Source organism: Ranitomeya imitator, chromosome 6 (genome assembly GCF_032444005.1).
Source record: "Ranitomeya imitator isolate aRanImi1 chromosome 6, aRanImi1.pri, whole genome shotgun sequence".
NCBI classification, from domain to species: Eukaryota; Metazoa; Chordata; class Amphibia; order Anura; family Dendrobatidae; genus Ranitomeya; species Ranitomeya imitator.
In genome coordinates, this window is record NC_091287.1 from 299,698,776 (window position 1) to 299,716,223 (window position 17,448).

Below are 17,448 nucleotides of genomic sequence, written 5' to 3' on the forward strand. Positions count from 1 at the left end.
CCATCTCTCTCCTTCTTGTGCTGTGTTCTCCCCTCAAAGACAATACTGATATTACTGCAGGAGATCGCATAGGATACATTTTGTGAGGTAAAATATGTTTTTTGCTTCCTCCGCTGCCCAGGAGATGTGGTTTGCTCCGTAGACAGTCAAGACAATTTTTAAAATGAACTTTCATTCGTGAGAAAACCCCTTTAATGTGACCGGCTTCCTCTGCCTGTAGACACGTCGCACATCTGCCGCTGGGATCAGCTGAATGATTAACTGCACCTGCGCGGAATTCGCGCAGTAAATCAGACCGCCGCCATCTTTGTGCAGACAGATAGCGGCGGTCACATTAAAACTGCGCATGTGTTCCTCCTATACAAAGATGGCGGCGGTCAGTGAGTCATTCCGCTGATCCCGGTGGCGCTGTGTTTGCGACTGTGTTCCGCTGGTGGTACTGCGCAAGAGGCTGTGTGAGTGGTGCAACGGTGTTCTGCTGGTGGTACCGCGCAATAGGTTGGTACCAGCAGCAGTTTCCATATTGAGACATCCATCACTTGGGTGTCCCAATATGGCGGTCGGTGAACTTCTTCGGCTTGGAATTCAGGGATACGGTGACATCTGGACAGAACAGGAAACGAAAACATTACAAGGCAATTATATAAATAGATATTTTGCGTTGTATGGCTTTTATATGCTCTGTTTACTTGCACATTCACCTTTGATGTGACCTGTGGTCATAAATCAGCTGAGAGGGGCTGTGAAGAACAGATAAGGGTTGCAAACACTCCTGTCAGAATAATCACAGAAATAGTGTTACCTATATAAGGTAAATGGTGCAAACTTACTTACAGAGAACTTGCCTGGCACTTGAATTCCAGAATCCTGGGTATTTTGTGATTACTATGCTACATCGACTTCATGTGTCTACCAAGGACGTTGGCAGTGCCTTGGTCTGGCTGCTATGGAATACTGATGTGTACTCCGGACCCTGGTCCTACAAATCTCTCTGCTTAACTGGCGACTATTGCAACCTAGTTGTAGGGTTTACACAACCCAAGGGGCACACATCATGACACCGAATAGTCATGAAAAGATAAAATGGCTGTATCCAATAGACACTCAACCTTGTTGATATGAAAAGCAAATGAAATCCTTTATTGAAAAACCAAAATCTAACATTTAATACCTAATCAAAAACATAGAGCAGAACATCCTATAAGTCAAGAGAGGCACAGACAAACTTATAGGGCCAACTCCTGTAGATTATTTTTATAATCAAGTACATTTATCAAAGACCGCATAAGTAACAAATGTCAGGTGTAACCTATATTCCTAAATTGGCAAGTACCATAAATAAAGATCTAATAAACCAAGAAACGTAAAGGCAGAGATGCCCAGAGGAATCTGTCCCTGCCTGATTAGATTGGTTTTGGATTCCCTTTTAAAGTTTGTTCATAATGCATGTTTTTTCCTCAATTTTCCAAAATTGCAGTAGAAAGCCATAGAACTTTACAGTGTATTCAGAAAATTGCCGCACAGAACACATTGTAAGCGCATTGTGTGAACATGCCCCTATGAGAGACCTATTTTTTCATACCACGTTTTTATACTTGGGAGCAGTATTTTCATCATTTGCTGTGTCACCTATTCATTTATCTGGAAATAATTTGCTTCTGACAGTGGACAGTTTGGTATGGGCATAGAACAAGTGAAATCCTTAAATGCTTGTCGGAGCGTTCTAGAACATGTAAATAAAGGAAGTATTTGAGTCTTCGCCCCATCTGTTAACAATCTGTGTCTTGTCAAGCCTTTCCTTCCATGTGCACAGCGAGCTCCAAATTCCCAGTGATGGGGCCTTAATCTCCTTTCCTGCTTTGGTTTCTCTAACGCAACGGGGTGCAGTGCATTGAACCGGGGACGCGCAGGTCTCACCCATGGGCACTTCCTGAACATACTGCTAAAATGTTTTACTACAATGATTCTGCAGCCTACCGCACACTGATGTGGACACAGTTTCCTCGCGAGGACAGGACAGCTGATTAATCCATTCATATATCTGTTTCTTTCAGTGGAAACTGCCAATCACACCATCCATAGGCTCCAGCCGCGAGACCAGGAGAATGAGAAGGTAAACATGGCTCTCAGCACGTTTTGTCACCAAACTCCGAGAATCACTATGTCCAGGAAACCTGCCGAGAAGCTGAAATATCCTTTATTGATATAGGCAAAGATTACTATAAAGAAGAACCCTAAATATAGCAAATGTGCCCAGATATGCAAACACCTATACTAAAATCACACTGAAAGGTGGAGAATGACTGCTCATTACCGAGAAGATTACATTTTTAACGTGACGAAGGTGAATTCAAGTGTTTTGTTACTGGTGATATTTTTTGCTGTACAGCAAATACACCAAGTTCTTTTAATTGCATTTTTTTTATAGTTATTTGCTGGATTATGCCACTGTTTTCTCAGTCCATTTATCCTCCCCTGCCTAATTCTCTCCTTTGCACCATTTTTATGTTTCACGGTTTTACCTCCTGACCTATTGAACTCCGTATTAGGCCAGTCTCACACGTCCAGATAATTCCGGTACCAGAAAAATCGGTACCGGAATTATCTGTGTCCGTGTGCTCACGTGGCACATCAGTGTGGCACACGTGCGGCATCCGTGTGCCGACTGGGTACCACACGCACCGTGCAGGAGACAGCGCTACAGTTAAGCGCTGTCCCCTGCATCTGGTGCTGAAGCCCCATTCATTTCTTCTCTCCAGCAGCGTTCGCTGGAGAGAAGATATGAAAAATCTTTTTTTTTTTTTTTTTTTTTTTTTTAATAAAGTTGCCGGTAATCTGCCCCCTCCCACCCCCTGTGTGCCCGCCCGCTCGCTGGCATTAAAATACTTACCCAGCTCCCTCGGCGCTTACATCCTCTGTGTCGCAGCTCTGCCTGTATGAGCGGTCACGTGGTGCCGCTTATTACAGTAATGAATATGCGGCTCCACCCCTATGGGAGGTGGAGACGCATATTCATCACTGTAATGTGCGGCACCACATGACCGCTCATACAGGACAAGCAGCGACGCTGAGAGGATGTAAGCGCCGAGGGAGCTGGGTAACTATTTTAATGCCAGCGGGCGGCCGCACAGGGGGTGGGAGGGGGCAGATTACCGGCAACTTTATTTAAAAAAAAAAAAAAAAGTTTTTTCATATCTTCTCTGATGAATGGATGGGGCTTCAGCACCACACGCGCGGGGGGGACAGCGCTTACAGTAGCGCTGTTTCCTGCATGGCACACGGACTGCACACGGACAACATCCGTGTGCGGTACGTGTTTTACACGGACCCATTGACTTTAATGGGTCCGTGTAATACGTGCGCTCCCACAAACACTGACATGTCTCCGTGTTTTCCAAACGGACACACTTTCCGTGAAAACACGCTGACATATGCAGAGACACATTGATTTTAATGTGTCTACGTGAGTCAGTGTCTCCGGTACGTGAGGAAACTGTCACCTCACGTACCGGAGCCACTGACGTGTGAAACCGGCCTTACTAACTATTGCACAATTTTCCCCACCGAGCTTCATCAATTATTCTAGGAAAATGGTTGTGGGTAAAATTGTGCAGTAATTATGTCACCATGAGCTGTGTATTACTGAGATAAAATAATGAAAAATAAGTGGTGCAGTGAACGGAACTAGGCAGCAGGTACATAGTAGATTTTATCAGGCGTAAAGAAAAAAAAATACTGTCTCGATGTCTCCTATTATTTGTACAATTCAATTGAAAACTAAACTGATTCGAAACAATTTCTTTGTTGAAGTACCTTTTTAAATTTATGACAGCGTTCAATCTTTTCGGGTTGGAGTCGATCAGCACGGCACATCTAAAATTGGCTATTTTTGCCCAATCTTCGCAGTAGCACTCCAAATCTGTGAGATTGCAAGGGCATCTACAACATCCTCTTCAGGGCAACCCACAGATTTTCTGTTGGATTCAGGTCTGCGTTCAGCTTAGATCATACCAAAACTTTGATCATCTTCTGGTTGGTTTGGAGGTATGCTTAGGGTTATTGTTGTGTTGAACAGTGAAATTCCTAAAGGTTTTGGTTCAAAATTGATATTTGGAACTGTTCCCTTCACCTTGACTAAAGCCCCAATTCCAGCTGCCAAAAAACTGCCCCAAAGTATAATGCTGCCTCCACCATTACTCACTGTGGGCACCATGTTATTTTGGTGATGTGTAGTAGTGGCTTTGGCTATAATTTCAAAAGGTATGTTGGCCTTGGTCTCATCCGACCGTAACATGTTTTACAATATAATGTAGGAAGACCAGGTATAGATTTTGACAAAACATAGCAGAGCATGGATGTTTTTCTGTATAAGAAACGGATTCTTTCCTGCCACCCTACCCCACGGGCCATACATATGAAGAATATGGGAGGTTGTTGTCACATGCTCTATACAACCAGTACTTGTCAGAAATTGAGATCCTTTTGCTGTGTTATAAGCTGTTTACGGACTTTGTCTATCGCTGTAAAAATACAACTAAGAAAATGTCAGGAAAATCATGAGGTTAATATACTGATTAATAGCGTTATGAAACTGCCCAGAGCCCACATTGAGACTTGTGATGCTGGGAGGAAATTAACATTATTCCTCCTGACAGCCTCGGGCTTTCAGTCAAAGGTGCGGCCTCAGTTACCACTCGGTGCATAGTGAGCAGTGGATGTAACAGAGCCCCTAGCACTTACTGACGGTCAGCTCAGTACGAATGTTAACCCCTTCATGACCAGGGGATTTTTCGTTTTTCCGTGTTCGTTTTTCGCTCCCCTCCTTCCCAGAGCCATAACTTTTTTATTTTTCCGTCAATTTGGCCATGTGAGGGCTTATTTTTTGCGGGACGAGTTGTACTTTTGAACGACATCATTGGTTTTAACATGTCGTGTACTAGAAAACGGGAAAAAAATTCCAAGTGCGGTGAAATTGCAAAAAAAGTGCAATCCCACATTGGTTTTTTGTTTGGCTTTTTTGCTAGGTTCACTAAATGCTAAAAATGACCTGCCATTATGATTCTCCAGGTCATTACGAGTTCATAGACACCAAACATGACTAGGTTATTTTTTATCTAAGTGGTGAAAAAAAATTCCAAACTTTGCTAAAAAAAAAAAAAAAAAAAATTGCGCCATTTTCCGATACTCGTAGCGTCTCCATTTTTCGTGATCTGGGGTCGGTTGAGGGCTTATTTTTTGCGTGCCGAGATGACGTTTTTAATGATAGCATTTTGGTGCAGATACGTTCTTTTGATCGCCCGTTATTGCATTTTAATGCAATGTCGCGGCGACCAAAAAAACGTAATTCTGGCGTTTCGAGTTTTTTTCCCGCTACGCTGTTTAGCGATCAGGTTAATACTTTTTTTTATTTGATAGATCGGGCAATTCTGAGCGCGGCGATACCAAATATGCGTAGATTTGATATTTTTTTTATTGATTTATTTTGATTGGGGCGAAAGGGGGGTGATTTAAACTTTTATGTTTTTTTTTATTTTTTTCACATTTTTTTAAACTTTTTTTTTTAACTTTTGCCATGCTTCAATAGCCTCCATGAGAGGCTAGAAGCAGGCACAAGCCGATCGGCTCTGCTACATAGCAGCGATCTGCTGATCGCTGCTATGTAGCAGAATTGCACGTGTGCTGTGAGCGCCGACCACAGGGTGGCGCTCACAGCGACGGGCAATCAGTAACCATAGAGGTCTCAAGGACCTCTATGGCTACAATGGAGACGCATCGCCGACCCCCGGACATGTGACGGGGGTCGGCGATGACGTCATTTCCGGCCGCCCGGCCGGAAGCGGTAGTTAAATGCCGCTGTCTGCGTTTGACAGCGGCATTTAACTAGTTAATAGGTGCGGGCAGATCGCGATTCTGCCCGCGCCTATTACGGGCACATGTCAGCTGTTCAAAACAGCTGACATGTCCCGGCTTTGGTGCGGGCTCACCGCGGAGCCCTGCATCAAAGCAGGGTAGCCGGCATCGGACGGTATAGTACGTCCGATGCCGGTAAGGGGTTAAAGTCGGCTGTCAGTGAATGCCCGGGCCTGGCTACACCCTCACTATGCACTAACCTGCACCATTAGGACTAAATGCCCTAGGCAACTGGGAGGAAGATAATTTATTTTGTGGGTTCTGGACAGCTTCAAAACGCTATTAAACTGCATGTAAACCCCATATCTGCTGGTTAATAGTGTGTGTATTATAATATAATTATTTATTTTTATTTTTTTAATCTAATATAGATAGATATTGAAGGCATTGGCAGAATTCATATCGGCCTGTAGCTTCAACACTGTGCACAATATTTTTAAAACTGATCTTGTGCCATATTTAATAAACTGCGTACATTACTAAACAGATTTTGAAAGTAAATTCAGCATGCTTAAGTCCGAGATCTGTCAGAATGGCTGTCTAATATTTTATGAAAGGTTAACCCTCCTCTCTGCTGCTGTTGTAATACCGGACTGCTGAGGATAAATTATTTCACTTTATAGCTAAACTGCTAAACTGCTCATCTTAATACCCGGATAACACAAATCGCTTTGTACGTCACAGAATATACGGTATGTTAGAATTATTGCCTCGTACAGGCTTTTATTATAGTCTTATACCTATCTGCTCTTACTAGTATAATAAATATTTTGTTTTTTGGAACGCAATTTAACCTCTTAATGACCAGGGCTATTTTCGTTTTTGCGTTTTCGATTTTGTTCCCCTCCTTCCCAGAGCCATAACTTTATTTTTCCATCAATATGGTCATGTGAGGTTTTTAAGTTGTGCTTTTGAACACCACCATTGGTTTTATCATGTCATGTACTAGAAAACGGGAAAAAATTCCAAGTGAAGTGAAATTGCAAAAAAAGTGCAATCCAACACTTCATTTTTGTTTTGACTTTTTTGGTAGGTTCACTAAATGCTAAAACTGACCTGCCGTTATGATTCTCCAGGTCATTACGAGTTCATACGAGTTTATCTAAGTGGTAAAAAAAAAATCCAGACTTTGCTAAAAAAAAATTAATTGTGCAATTTTCCGATACCCGTAGCGTCTCCCATTTTTTTTTTTTTTTGTGATCTGGGGATGGGTGAGGGCTTATTTTTTTGTGTGTGCTGAGCTGATGTTTTTAATGATACTATTTTGGTGCAGGTACATTTTTTTTTTTGATCGCCCGCTATGTTTTTCTGGTCGCCACGACGTTGCAACATCACTGCGACCAAAAAAACATAATTCTGGCGTTATGATTTTTTTAATTGCTACGCCGTTTAGCAATCAGGTTAATCCTTTTTTTATTATTTTATTTTGAATGGGGCGAAAGGGGGGTGATTCATTCTCTCTCTCTCTCTGTCTCTGTGTGTGTCTCTCTCTCTCTCTCTCTCTCTCTCTCTCATAATTGTCTTAGGGTCACTTCCGTCTGTCCTTCTGTCTGTCACGGTTATTCATTCGCTGATTGGTCTCGGCAGCTGCCTGTCATGGCTGCCGCGACCAATCAGCGACAGGCACAGTCCGGAAGAAAATGGCCGCTCTTTACTCCCCGCAGTCAGTGCCTGTCGTCCGCATACTCCCCTCCGGTCACTGCTAACACAGGGTTAATGCCAGAGGTAACGGACCGCGTTATGCCGCGGGTAACGCACTCCGTTACCGCCGCTATTAACCCTGTGTCTCCCCAACTTTTTACTATTGATGCTGCGTATGCAGCATCAATAGTAAAACGATCTAATGTTAAAAATACTAATAATAAAAAAAAAAAAAAACCTTATTCTCACCTTCCGCCATCTCCTCCTCTCCTCGGCACTGCAAGCGGCAGGTTCCACTTCCAAAGATGCTATGGGAGAAGGACCTTCCATGACGTGACGGTCATGTGACCGCAACATCACGGTCATGTGACCGCGACGTCATGGAAGGTCCTGCGCTCATACCAATCCTGGGACCGGACACCGCACACAAGCGCCGGAACTACAACGGGCTCTTCGGATGGTGAGTATGTTTCTTTTTTTATTTTTTAACCTGTTACATAAGTGTCTGTGCTGTATACTACGTGTCTGTGCTGTATACTACGTGACTGGGCAATATACTACGTGGCTCTGTGCTGTATACTACGTGGCTGGGCAATATACTACGTGGCTGGGCAATATACTACGTGGCTGGGCAATATACTACGTGGCTGGGCAATATACTACGTGGCTGGGCAATATACTACGTGGCTCTGTACTGTATATTACGTGGCTGTGCAATATATTACGTGGTTGTGCAATATACTACGTGGCTCTGTGCTGTATACTACGTGACTGGGCGATATACTACGTGACTGGGCGATATACTACGTGGCTCTGTGCTGTATACTACATCGCTGTGCAATATACTGCGTGGCTGGGCAATATACTATGTGGCCCTGTGCTGTATATTACGTGGCTGGGCAATATACTACGTGGCTGGGCAATATACTACTAGGACATGCACATTCTAGGGCAGCACGGTGGCGCAGTGGTTAGCACTACAGCCTTGCAGCGCTGGGGTCCTGGGTTCTAATCCCACCCAGGACAACATCTGCAAAGAGTTTGTATGTTCTCTCCGTGTTTGCGTGGGTTTCCTCCGGGCACTCCGGTTTCCTCCCACATTCCAAAGACATACTGATAGGAATTCTAGATTGTGAGCCCAATCGGGGACAGTGATGATAATGTGTGCAAAACTGTAAAGCGCTGCGGAATATGTTAGCGCTATATAAAAATAAAGATTATTATTATTATTATTATTATTATTATTCTAGAATACCCGATGTGTTAGAATCGGGCCACCATCTAGTGTGTGTATGTATATATGTATATGTATGTATATGTGTGTGTGTATATGTATATATATATATATATATATATATATATATATATATATATATATATATATATATATATATATATATATTTACAGTGGTGTTCAAAAGTCCTGCATAGGATAAATTGACTAATTGATTTTTCAAGTTTTAAACGTTTTCTGTCAAATATTTTCGATGCTAATATGACATATTATATATGGTTTTGTTCAGAATACAATTTTGCATTCTTTCCCTGTAATATTTTTAGCTTTTGAAGCAGTTTTGCCTGAAATTATTGCAACAATATGGGAATTGAAAGCAGAACTAAATATTGTACAGCTTCAGATCCAAAATCGTGTGCGAGTTGTGGTGCTACATGAAGAGGGTTATACTGGCCCCCAGATCGCAAGGAAGGTCGGCTGTAATCAGAGTACAGTCGTAAGAATTTTGCAGAAACATAAGCAGCTTGGAATTACCCAGGGCAGGCCCAGATCTGGTCGGCCCAGGAAGTCAACTAAAAGTGAGGATAGAGTACTGATAAGAACATGCCTTGCCAATCGAAAGCTCACCTCTCCTCAGCTTCTGCGAGAATGGCAAGAAAAGTGCAATATTGAGGTAGCAACATCAGCTGTTAGGAAGAGATGTTTGGAAGCAGGATTGAGAGGGTGCAAGGCCCGAAAGAAGCCATTGATGACAGCCATACAAAGACAAAGGCAAAAACTGTGGGCATTGAAATATTTAAAATGGAGGAAGGAGGAGTGGGAAAAAGTGCTATTTAGTGATGAAAGCACTTTTTGCATTTTAGGAAATGATGGCAAGTCTTATGTGAGAAGGTTCCCACATGAGTACAAGCCAGAGTGTTTGAGCTCCTCTGTGAAACATCCGATGAAAGTAATGGTCTGGGGCTGTATGGCAGCCAATGGTGTTGGAAGGCTTCATATTGTGGAGGGTATGGTCAATGCAAAAAAAATACATAGACCTCCTTAATAAGAAAATGCTGCCTTCTGCTCAACACTCTGAATTAAATAAAAAATAATAAATCTTCAAAAGTAAAATTTAAGTCTGGGGGAACTTGCATTGGAAGTTAATGAACTTAGAAACCTGTTCACCATTCTACACACTGTACTGGTGTGCTGTAAACAAAATTATCAAAAATGTGCATACCATAACAATTTATACACTTGGGACATTCAAAAATGAGTATGGCACACAATGAGGGATTACAAAAACATATACAGGTCCTTCTCAAAAAATTAGCATATAGTGTTAAATTTCATTATTTACCATAATGTAATGATTACAATTAAACTTTCATATATTATAGATTCATTATCCACCAACTGAAATTTGTCAGGTCTTTTATTGTTTTAATACTGATGATTTTGGCATACAACTCCTGATAACCCAAAAAACCTGTCTCAATAAATTAGCATATTTCACCCATCCAATCAAATAAGTGTTTTTTAATAACAAACAAAAAAACCAACAAATAATAATGTTCAGTTATGCACTCAATACTTGGTCGGGAATCCTTTGGCAGAAATGACTGCTTCAATGCGGCGTGGCATGGAGGCAATCAGCCTGTGACACTGCTGAGATGTTATGGAGGCCCAGGATGCTTCAATAGCGGCCTTAAGCTCATCCAGAGTGTTGGGTCTTGCGTCTCTCAACTTTCTCTTCACAATATCCCACAGATTCTCTATGGGGTTCAGGTCAGGAGAGTTGGCAGGCCAATTGAGCACAGTAATACCATGGTCAGTAAACCATTTACCAGTGGTTTTGGCACTGTGAGCAGGTGCCAGGTCGTGCTGAAAAATGAAATCTTCATCTCCATAAAGCATTTCAGCCGATGGAAGCATGAAGTGCTCCAAAATCTCCTGATAGCTAGCTGCATTGACCCTGCCCTTGATGAAACACAGTGGACCAACACCAGCAGCTGACATGGCACCCCACACCATCACTGACTGTGGGTACTTGACACTGGACTTCAGGCATTTTGGCATTTCCTTCTCCCCAGTCTTCCTCCAGACTCTGGCATCTTGATTTCCGAATGACATGCAAAATTTGCTTTCATCAGAAAAAAGTACTTGGGACCACTTAGCAACAGTCCAGTGCTGCTTCTCTGTAGCCCAGGTCAGGCGCCTCTGCCGCTGTTTATGGTTCAAAAGTGGCTTTACCTGGGGAATGCGGCACCTGTAGCCCATTTCCTGCACACGCCTGTGCACGGTGGCTCTGGATGTTTCCACACCAGACTCAGTCCACTGCTTCCTCAGGTTCCCCAAGGTCTGGAATCGGTCCTTCTCCACAATCTTCCTCAGGGTCCGGTCTCCTCTTCTCGTTGTACAGCGTTTTCTGCCACATTGTTTCCTTCCAACAGACTTACCATTGAGGTGCCTTGATACAGCACTCTGGGAACAGCCTATTTGTTGAGAAATTTCTTTCTGGGTCTTACCCTCTTGCTTGAGGGTGTCAATGATGGCCTTCTTGACATCTGTCAGGTCGCTAGTCTTACCCATGATGGGGGTTTTGAGTAATGAACCAGGCAGGGAGTTTATAAAAGCCTCAGGTATCTTTTGCATGTGTTTAGAGTTAATTAGTTGATTCAGAAGATTAGGGTAATAGGTCGTTTAGAGAACCTTTTCTTGATATGCTAATTTATTGAGACAGGTTTTTTGGGTTATCAGGAGTTGTATGCCAAAATCATCAGTATTAAAACAATAAAAGACCTGACAAATTTCAGTTGGTGGATAATGAATCTATAATATATGAAAGTTTAATTGTAATCATTACATTATGGTAAATAATGAAATTTAACACTATATGCTAATTTTTTGAGAAGGACCTGTATGTTCCACCAGTTTCACTGTAGAGATGCAGAAGTATGAAACATATAGTTTTCTTCACGCCTATGCAGGACTTTTGAACACCATTGTATATACACACACACACACACACACACACACACACACACACACACACACACACACACACACATATTATGGTGGAAAATAAGTATTTGGTCAGAAACAAACAATCAAGATATCTGGCTCTCACAGACCTGTAACTTCTTCTTTTAAGAGTCTCCTCTTTCCTCCACTCATTACCTGTAGCAATGGCACCTGTTTAAACTTGTTATCAGTATAAAAAGACACCTGTGCACACCCTCAAACAGTCTGACTCCAAACTCCACTATGGTGAAGACCAAAGAGCTGTCAAAGGACACCAGAAACAAAATTGTAGCCCTGCACCAAGCTGGGAAGACTGAATCTGCAATAGCCAACCAGCTTGGAGTGAAGAAATCAACAGTGGGAGCAATAATTAGAAAATGGAAGACATACAACACCACTGATAATCTCCCTCGATCTGGGGCTCCACGCAAAATCCCACCCCGTGGGGTCAGAATGATCACAAGATCGGTGAGCAAAAATCCCAGAACCACGCGGGGGGACCTAGTGAATGAACTGCAGAGAGCTGGGACCAATGTAACAAGGCCTACCATAAGTAACACACTACGCCACCATGGACTCAGATCCTGCAGTGCCACACGTGTCCCACTGCTTAAGCCAGTACATGTCCGGGCCCGTCTGAAGTTTGCTAGAGAGCATTTGGATGATCCAGAGGAGTTTTGGGACAATGTCCTATGGTCTGATGAAACCAAACTGGAACTGTTTGTTAGAAACACAACTTGTCGTGTTTGGAGGAAAAAGAATACCGAGTTGCATCCATCAAACACCAAACCTACTGTAAAGCATGGTGGTGGAAACATCATGCTTTGGGGCTGTTTCTCTGCAAAGGGGCCAGGACGACTGATCCGGGTACATGAAAGAATGAATGGGGCCATGTATCGTGAGATTTTGAGTGCAAACCTCCTTCCATCAGCAAGGGCATTGAAGATGAAACGTGGCTGGGTCTTTCAACATGACAATGATCCAAAGCACACCGCCAGGGCAACGAAGGAGTGGCTTCGTAAGAAGCATTTCAAGGTCCTGGAGTGGCCTAGCCAGTCTCCAGATCTCAACCCTATAGAAAACCTTTGGAGGGAGTTGAAAGTCCGTGTTGCCAAGCGAAAAGCCAAAAACATCACTGCTATAGAGGAGATCTGCATGGAGGAATGGGCCAACATACCAACAACAGTGTGTGGCAACCTTGTGAAGACTTACAGAAAACGTTTGACCTCTGTCATTGCCAACAAAGGATATATTACAAAGTATTGAGATGAAATTTTGTTTCTGACCAAATACTTATTTTTCCACCATAATATGCAAATAAAATGTTAAAAAAACAGACAATGTGATTTTCTGGATTTTTTTTTCTCAGTTTGTCTCCCATAGTTGAGGTCTACCTATGATGTAAATTACAGACGCCTCTAATCTTTTTAAGTGGTGGAACTTGCACTATTGCTGACTGACTAAATACTTTTTTGCCCCACTGTATATATATTAATTTGTTTTTTCATTTTGGCATGCTTCGATAGGCTAGAACTGCCACAACTTGATTGGCTCTGCTACATAAAGGCAATGCTCAGATCACCCCTATGTAGCAGAATTACTGATTTACTATGAGCGCCGACCACAGGGTGGTGCTCATAGCAATCTGGCATCAACGACCATAGTGGTCTCAAGAAGACCTTTGGTTGTCATACCGAAGCACCGATGACCACCGATCACGTGACGGGGGACACTGATGCGCGCATTTCAGGATGGATGGCCGGAAGTACTTGGTAAATGCCGCTGTCAGTTTGACAGCAGCATTTAACTAGTGAATAGGCGCGGGCGGATCGCGATTCCACCCACGCCTATTGCGGGCACATGTCAGCTGTTCAAAACAGCTGACCTGTCCTGGCTTTGAGATGGACTCACCGCAGGAGCCCACATCAAAGTGGGGGTTCTGCCCTCGGATGTACTGTTCCGTCCTAGGGCAGAAAGGGGTTAAGGTAATCATTCACTACGGGAAAGCCTCTGCCTAATCAATTCAAGGCCTCATAGAAAATTAAAACGTATACTCGCCGTTGGGGCTCATACTCGTTTGCAAGAAAAAGTGATCGGTACAATCCAGTAAAAAAAATCGGATTGCGCTCTGACTAATGTTCTAGAATTCCCTTCTCATCTGGGTTTTTTATTTTAGTTTTCTCTTCTCCGTTCAGATTGACCTGAGAAAATTGCAGCATGCTGCGATTTGCTGCTTATATGGACTAGACTCGCCAATGCAAGTTAATGGATGCAAGAAAACAAATCGCATGGCACATAGACCATGCATGTGCTGTCTGCTTTTTACGTACCCATCTCCTAGAAAACTCAACATTTCATTAGCCGAGCACAGTAAATTCACTGTGTGACCCCTGAGAATAGAATAGATATATACATAGAATAGATGGATAGAAAGTGGTCATCTCTACTATATAATTGTCTAAGGGTCACTTCGTCTTTCTGTCTGTCCTTCTGTCTGTCACGGATATTCATTGGTCGCGGCCTCTGTCTGTCATGGAAATCCAAGTCGCTGATTGGTCTCGGCAAAACAGCCACGACCAATCAGCGACGGGCACAGTCCGGAAGAAAATGGCCGCTTCTTACTCCCCGCAGTCAGTGCCCGGCGCCTGCATACTCCCCTCCAGTCACCGCTCACACAGGGTTAATGCCGGCGGTAACAGACCGCGTTATGCCGCGGGTAACGCACTCCGTAACCGCTGCTATTAACCCTGTGTGTCCCAAACTTTTTACTATTGATGCTGCCTATGCGGCATCAATAGTAAAAAAAAATGTAATGTTAAAAAAATAAAAAGCCTGCTATTCTCACCCTCCGTAGTCCACCGAGCCGATCGCGCCTACCGCCATCTTCCGTTCCTGGCGATGCATTGTGAAATTACCCAGAAGACTTAGCGGTCTCGCGAGACCGCTAAGTCATCTGGGTAATTTCCCAATGCATCCTGGGAACAGAAGATGGTGGCAGCCGCACGTGTATCACCGGAGCTTCGGTGGATCCCAGGGGGTGAGTATATAACTATTTTTTATTTTAATTATTTTTTTAACAGGGATATGGTGCCCACACTGCTGTATACTACGTGGGCTGTGTTAGATACCGCGTGGCTGCTATATGCTACATAGGCAGTGTTATATACTATGTGGGCTGTGTGATATACTCTGTGGGCTGTGCTATATACTGCGTGGGCTGTGCTATATATTACGTTGCCACTGTTATATACTGCGTGGGCAGTGTTATATACTACGTGGCTGTTGTATACTGCGTAGGCAGTGTTATATACTACGTGGCTGCTATATACTGCGTGGGCAGTGTTATATACTACGTGGCTGCTATATACTGCGTGGGCAGTGTTATATACTACGTGGCTGCTATATACTGCGTGCGCAGTGTTATACTACGTGGCTGCTATATACTGCGTGGGCTGTGCTATATATTACGTGGCCAGTGTTATATACTGCGTCACCTGTGTTATATACTGCGTGGCCACTGTTATATATTGTGTAACCTGTATTAACGTATCGGGTATTCTACAATATGTATGTATATAGCAGCCACATAGTATATGGCACAGGCCACGTAGTATTTGTCTGCTATATACAGTCATGGCCAAAAGTATTGACACCCCTGCAATTCTGTCAAATAATACTCAGTTTGTTGCTGAAAATGATTGCAAACACAAATTATTTGTTTTTTTTTTTTTAACTCAAATAAATTTTTTATTAAGAATAACAAGGCAATTAACATGTTTCATTTACATTTTCAATACAGAGTATTCCCCCCCCCACCCTCCTTTCAAACAACCCCCTTCGATCCCAAAGCCCCCCACCCCACAAAGCAGCTCATCTTGTTAATAACTACCATCATTAAAACAATAGAGTATCTAATCCCTCAACCAATCGTATAAGCCACACTTCACATTACTATCCCATAGCAATCCATGGAGACCACATTTTATTGAACGTTTCAGTTTTCCCTTCTTATAAATCCCTTTTTCTAGTGTCAGGCCCTGTTTTACGTACTGGAGGAATTCTCCTCTTGACGGCGGCTCTTCCCTAATCCAGTTTCTAGCTATCACCTTCCTAGCCATGTACAACAGTCTAGCTATAGCTATCTTTAGGTGTTTATCCACCCCAATCTCATCCACGCATCCCAACAAACAGACAACTGGGTCCCTTGGCACCGTGCATCCATACGCACCTTCCATACGACTCAAAACTACCACCCAGAAGGCAGCCAACCTCGGACATGTCCACATCATATGGAAAATGTCTGCATCCGTAGACTTACACCTCGGACATTCAGAGTCATTACGCAATCCTGCCTTATATAGCACCATCGAAGACCTATAAACTCTGTGTATCACATAAAGCTGTGACAGTCTATACGGTTCACTCAGCGATAGTTTTGGGATCCATTCCAACACCGACTCCCAAGTCTCGTTATCCATTGGGCCCAGATCTTTCCCATTTAGCTCTCGCCATTATTGGAAACCCCAATAGGAAAGTGTGCAACAGATCCCTGTACAGAGTGGATATGACTCCAGTCGTCCCGTCATTACACACATACTCCAGTACTATATCCCTTTGAATCCTAATACCTCCGTTCCTACTCTGAGCTTCAAAGGCATGCCTCATCCGCAAATATTGATACTCCCCTGCAGTTCCAAGGCCAAATTCCGCCTGCAATTGGGAAAATGATTTCAGTTCACCTTGTTCAAATATTTGATACACATACTGAATCCCTTTGCCCAACCATTCTATCAATACCCCTAATGCCTCAAATTCTTTCAGATTGTTATTATGCCATAACGGCGAGTATCTAGTCAAGTCCGTGATCCCACGTACGTGCCTCAATCTACTCCACAGCTTGCATATCAACAGCAAAGTCGGGTATAGCTTCCCCAAACTCTCCAAGGATCCATCCTCCAAACATTGTACCACTGGCCTTCTTTTTGTCACCACTTCCATCAACCGCTGTACCGCTCCAGATGACCCCTCATGCGCCCAGCCCCTTAGATGCTGACTCTGGGCTGCAAGGAAGTACAATTCAGGGTTAGGCAATGTCAGACCCCCATCATCCTTGGGTCGCTGAAGTGTCTCCAGTTTGATACGCGGATGTTGCCTCCCCCAAATCAAATTCCTAAACAGAGTTGATCTGTCTAAATTTCCCACGTGGTATCCAGGCCGGTGCATTGTGAAGAATATACAGTATTTTCGGCATCAGAATCATTTTGATAAGATTCACCCTACCTACCACAGACAAATGCAGCTTAAGCCATGCATCTGCTTTTGCCTTGAGGGCATCCAAGATTGGAGTCAGATTCTCATGTATATAGTCAGTGACCGGCATAGATACCCATATTCCCAGGTACTTAAATTTACTCGTCACCTCTAGTCGCCCATCCTCCAATGGTTCCCCATCCACATCATCCACCTTAACCCCTCTGTGACCTTAGACGTACTATCCCGTTGAGGTGCCCTGGGCTTATCTGACCCTGGACGGGATAGTACGTCATAGCCGATCGGCCGCGCTCACGGGGGGAGCGCGGCCGATCGCGGCCGGGTGTCAGCTGCTTATCGCAGCTGACATCCGGCACTATGTGCCAGGAGCGGTCACGGACCGCCCC

The 17,448-nt window shown here is 43.5% G+C and overlaps 1 protein-coding gene across 1 annotated transcript in view; it reads left to right on the top strand.

Moving 5' to 3' along the window:
• BLOC1S5 (biogenesis of lysosomal organelles complex 1 subunit 5) overlaps positions 1 to 17,448 on the top strand; it is a 127,239-nt gene that overhangs the window by 71,117 nt on the left and 38,674 nt on the right. Inside the window, exon 4 of the mRNA XM_069730682.1 lies at positions 2,055 to 2,113. Coding sequence (XP_069586783.1) covers positions 2,055 to 2,113 — 59 coding nt within the window. The remainder of the gene's footprint in view (positions 1 to 2,054; positions 2,114 to 17,448) is intronic.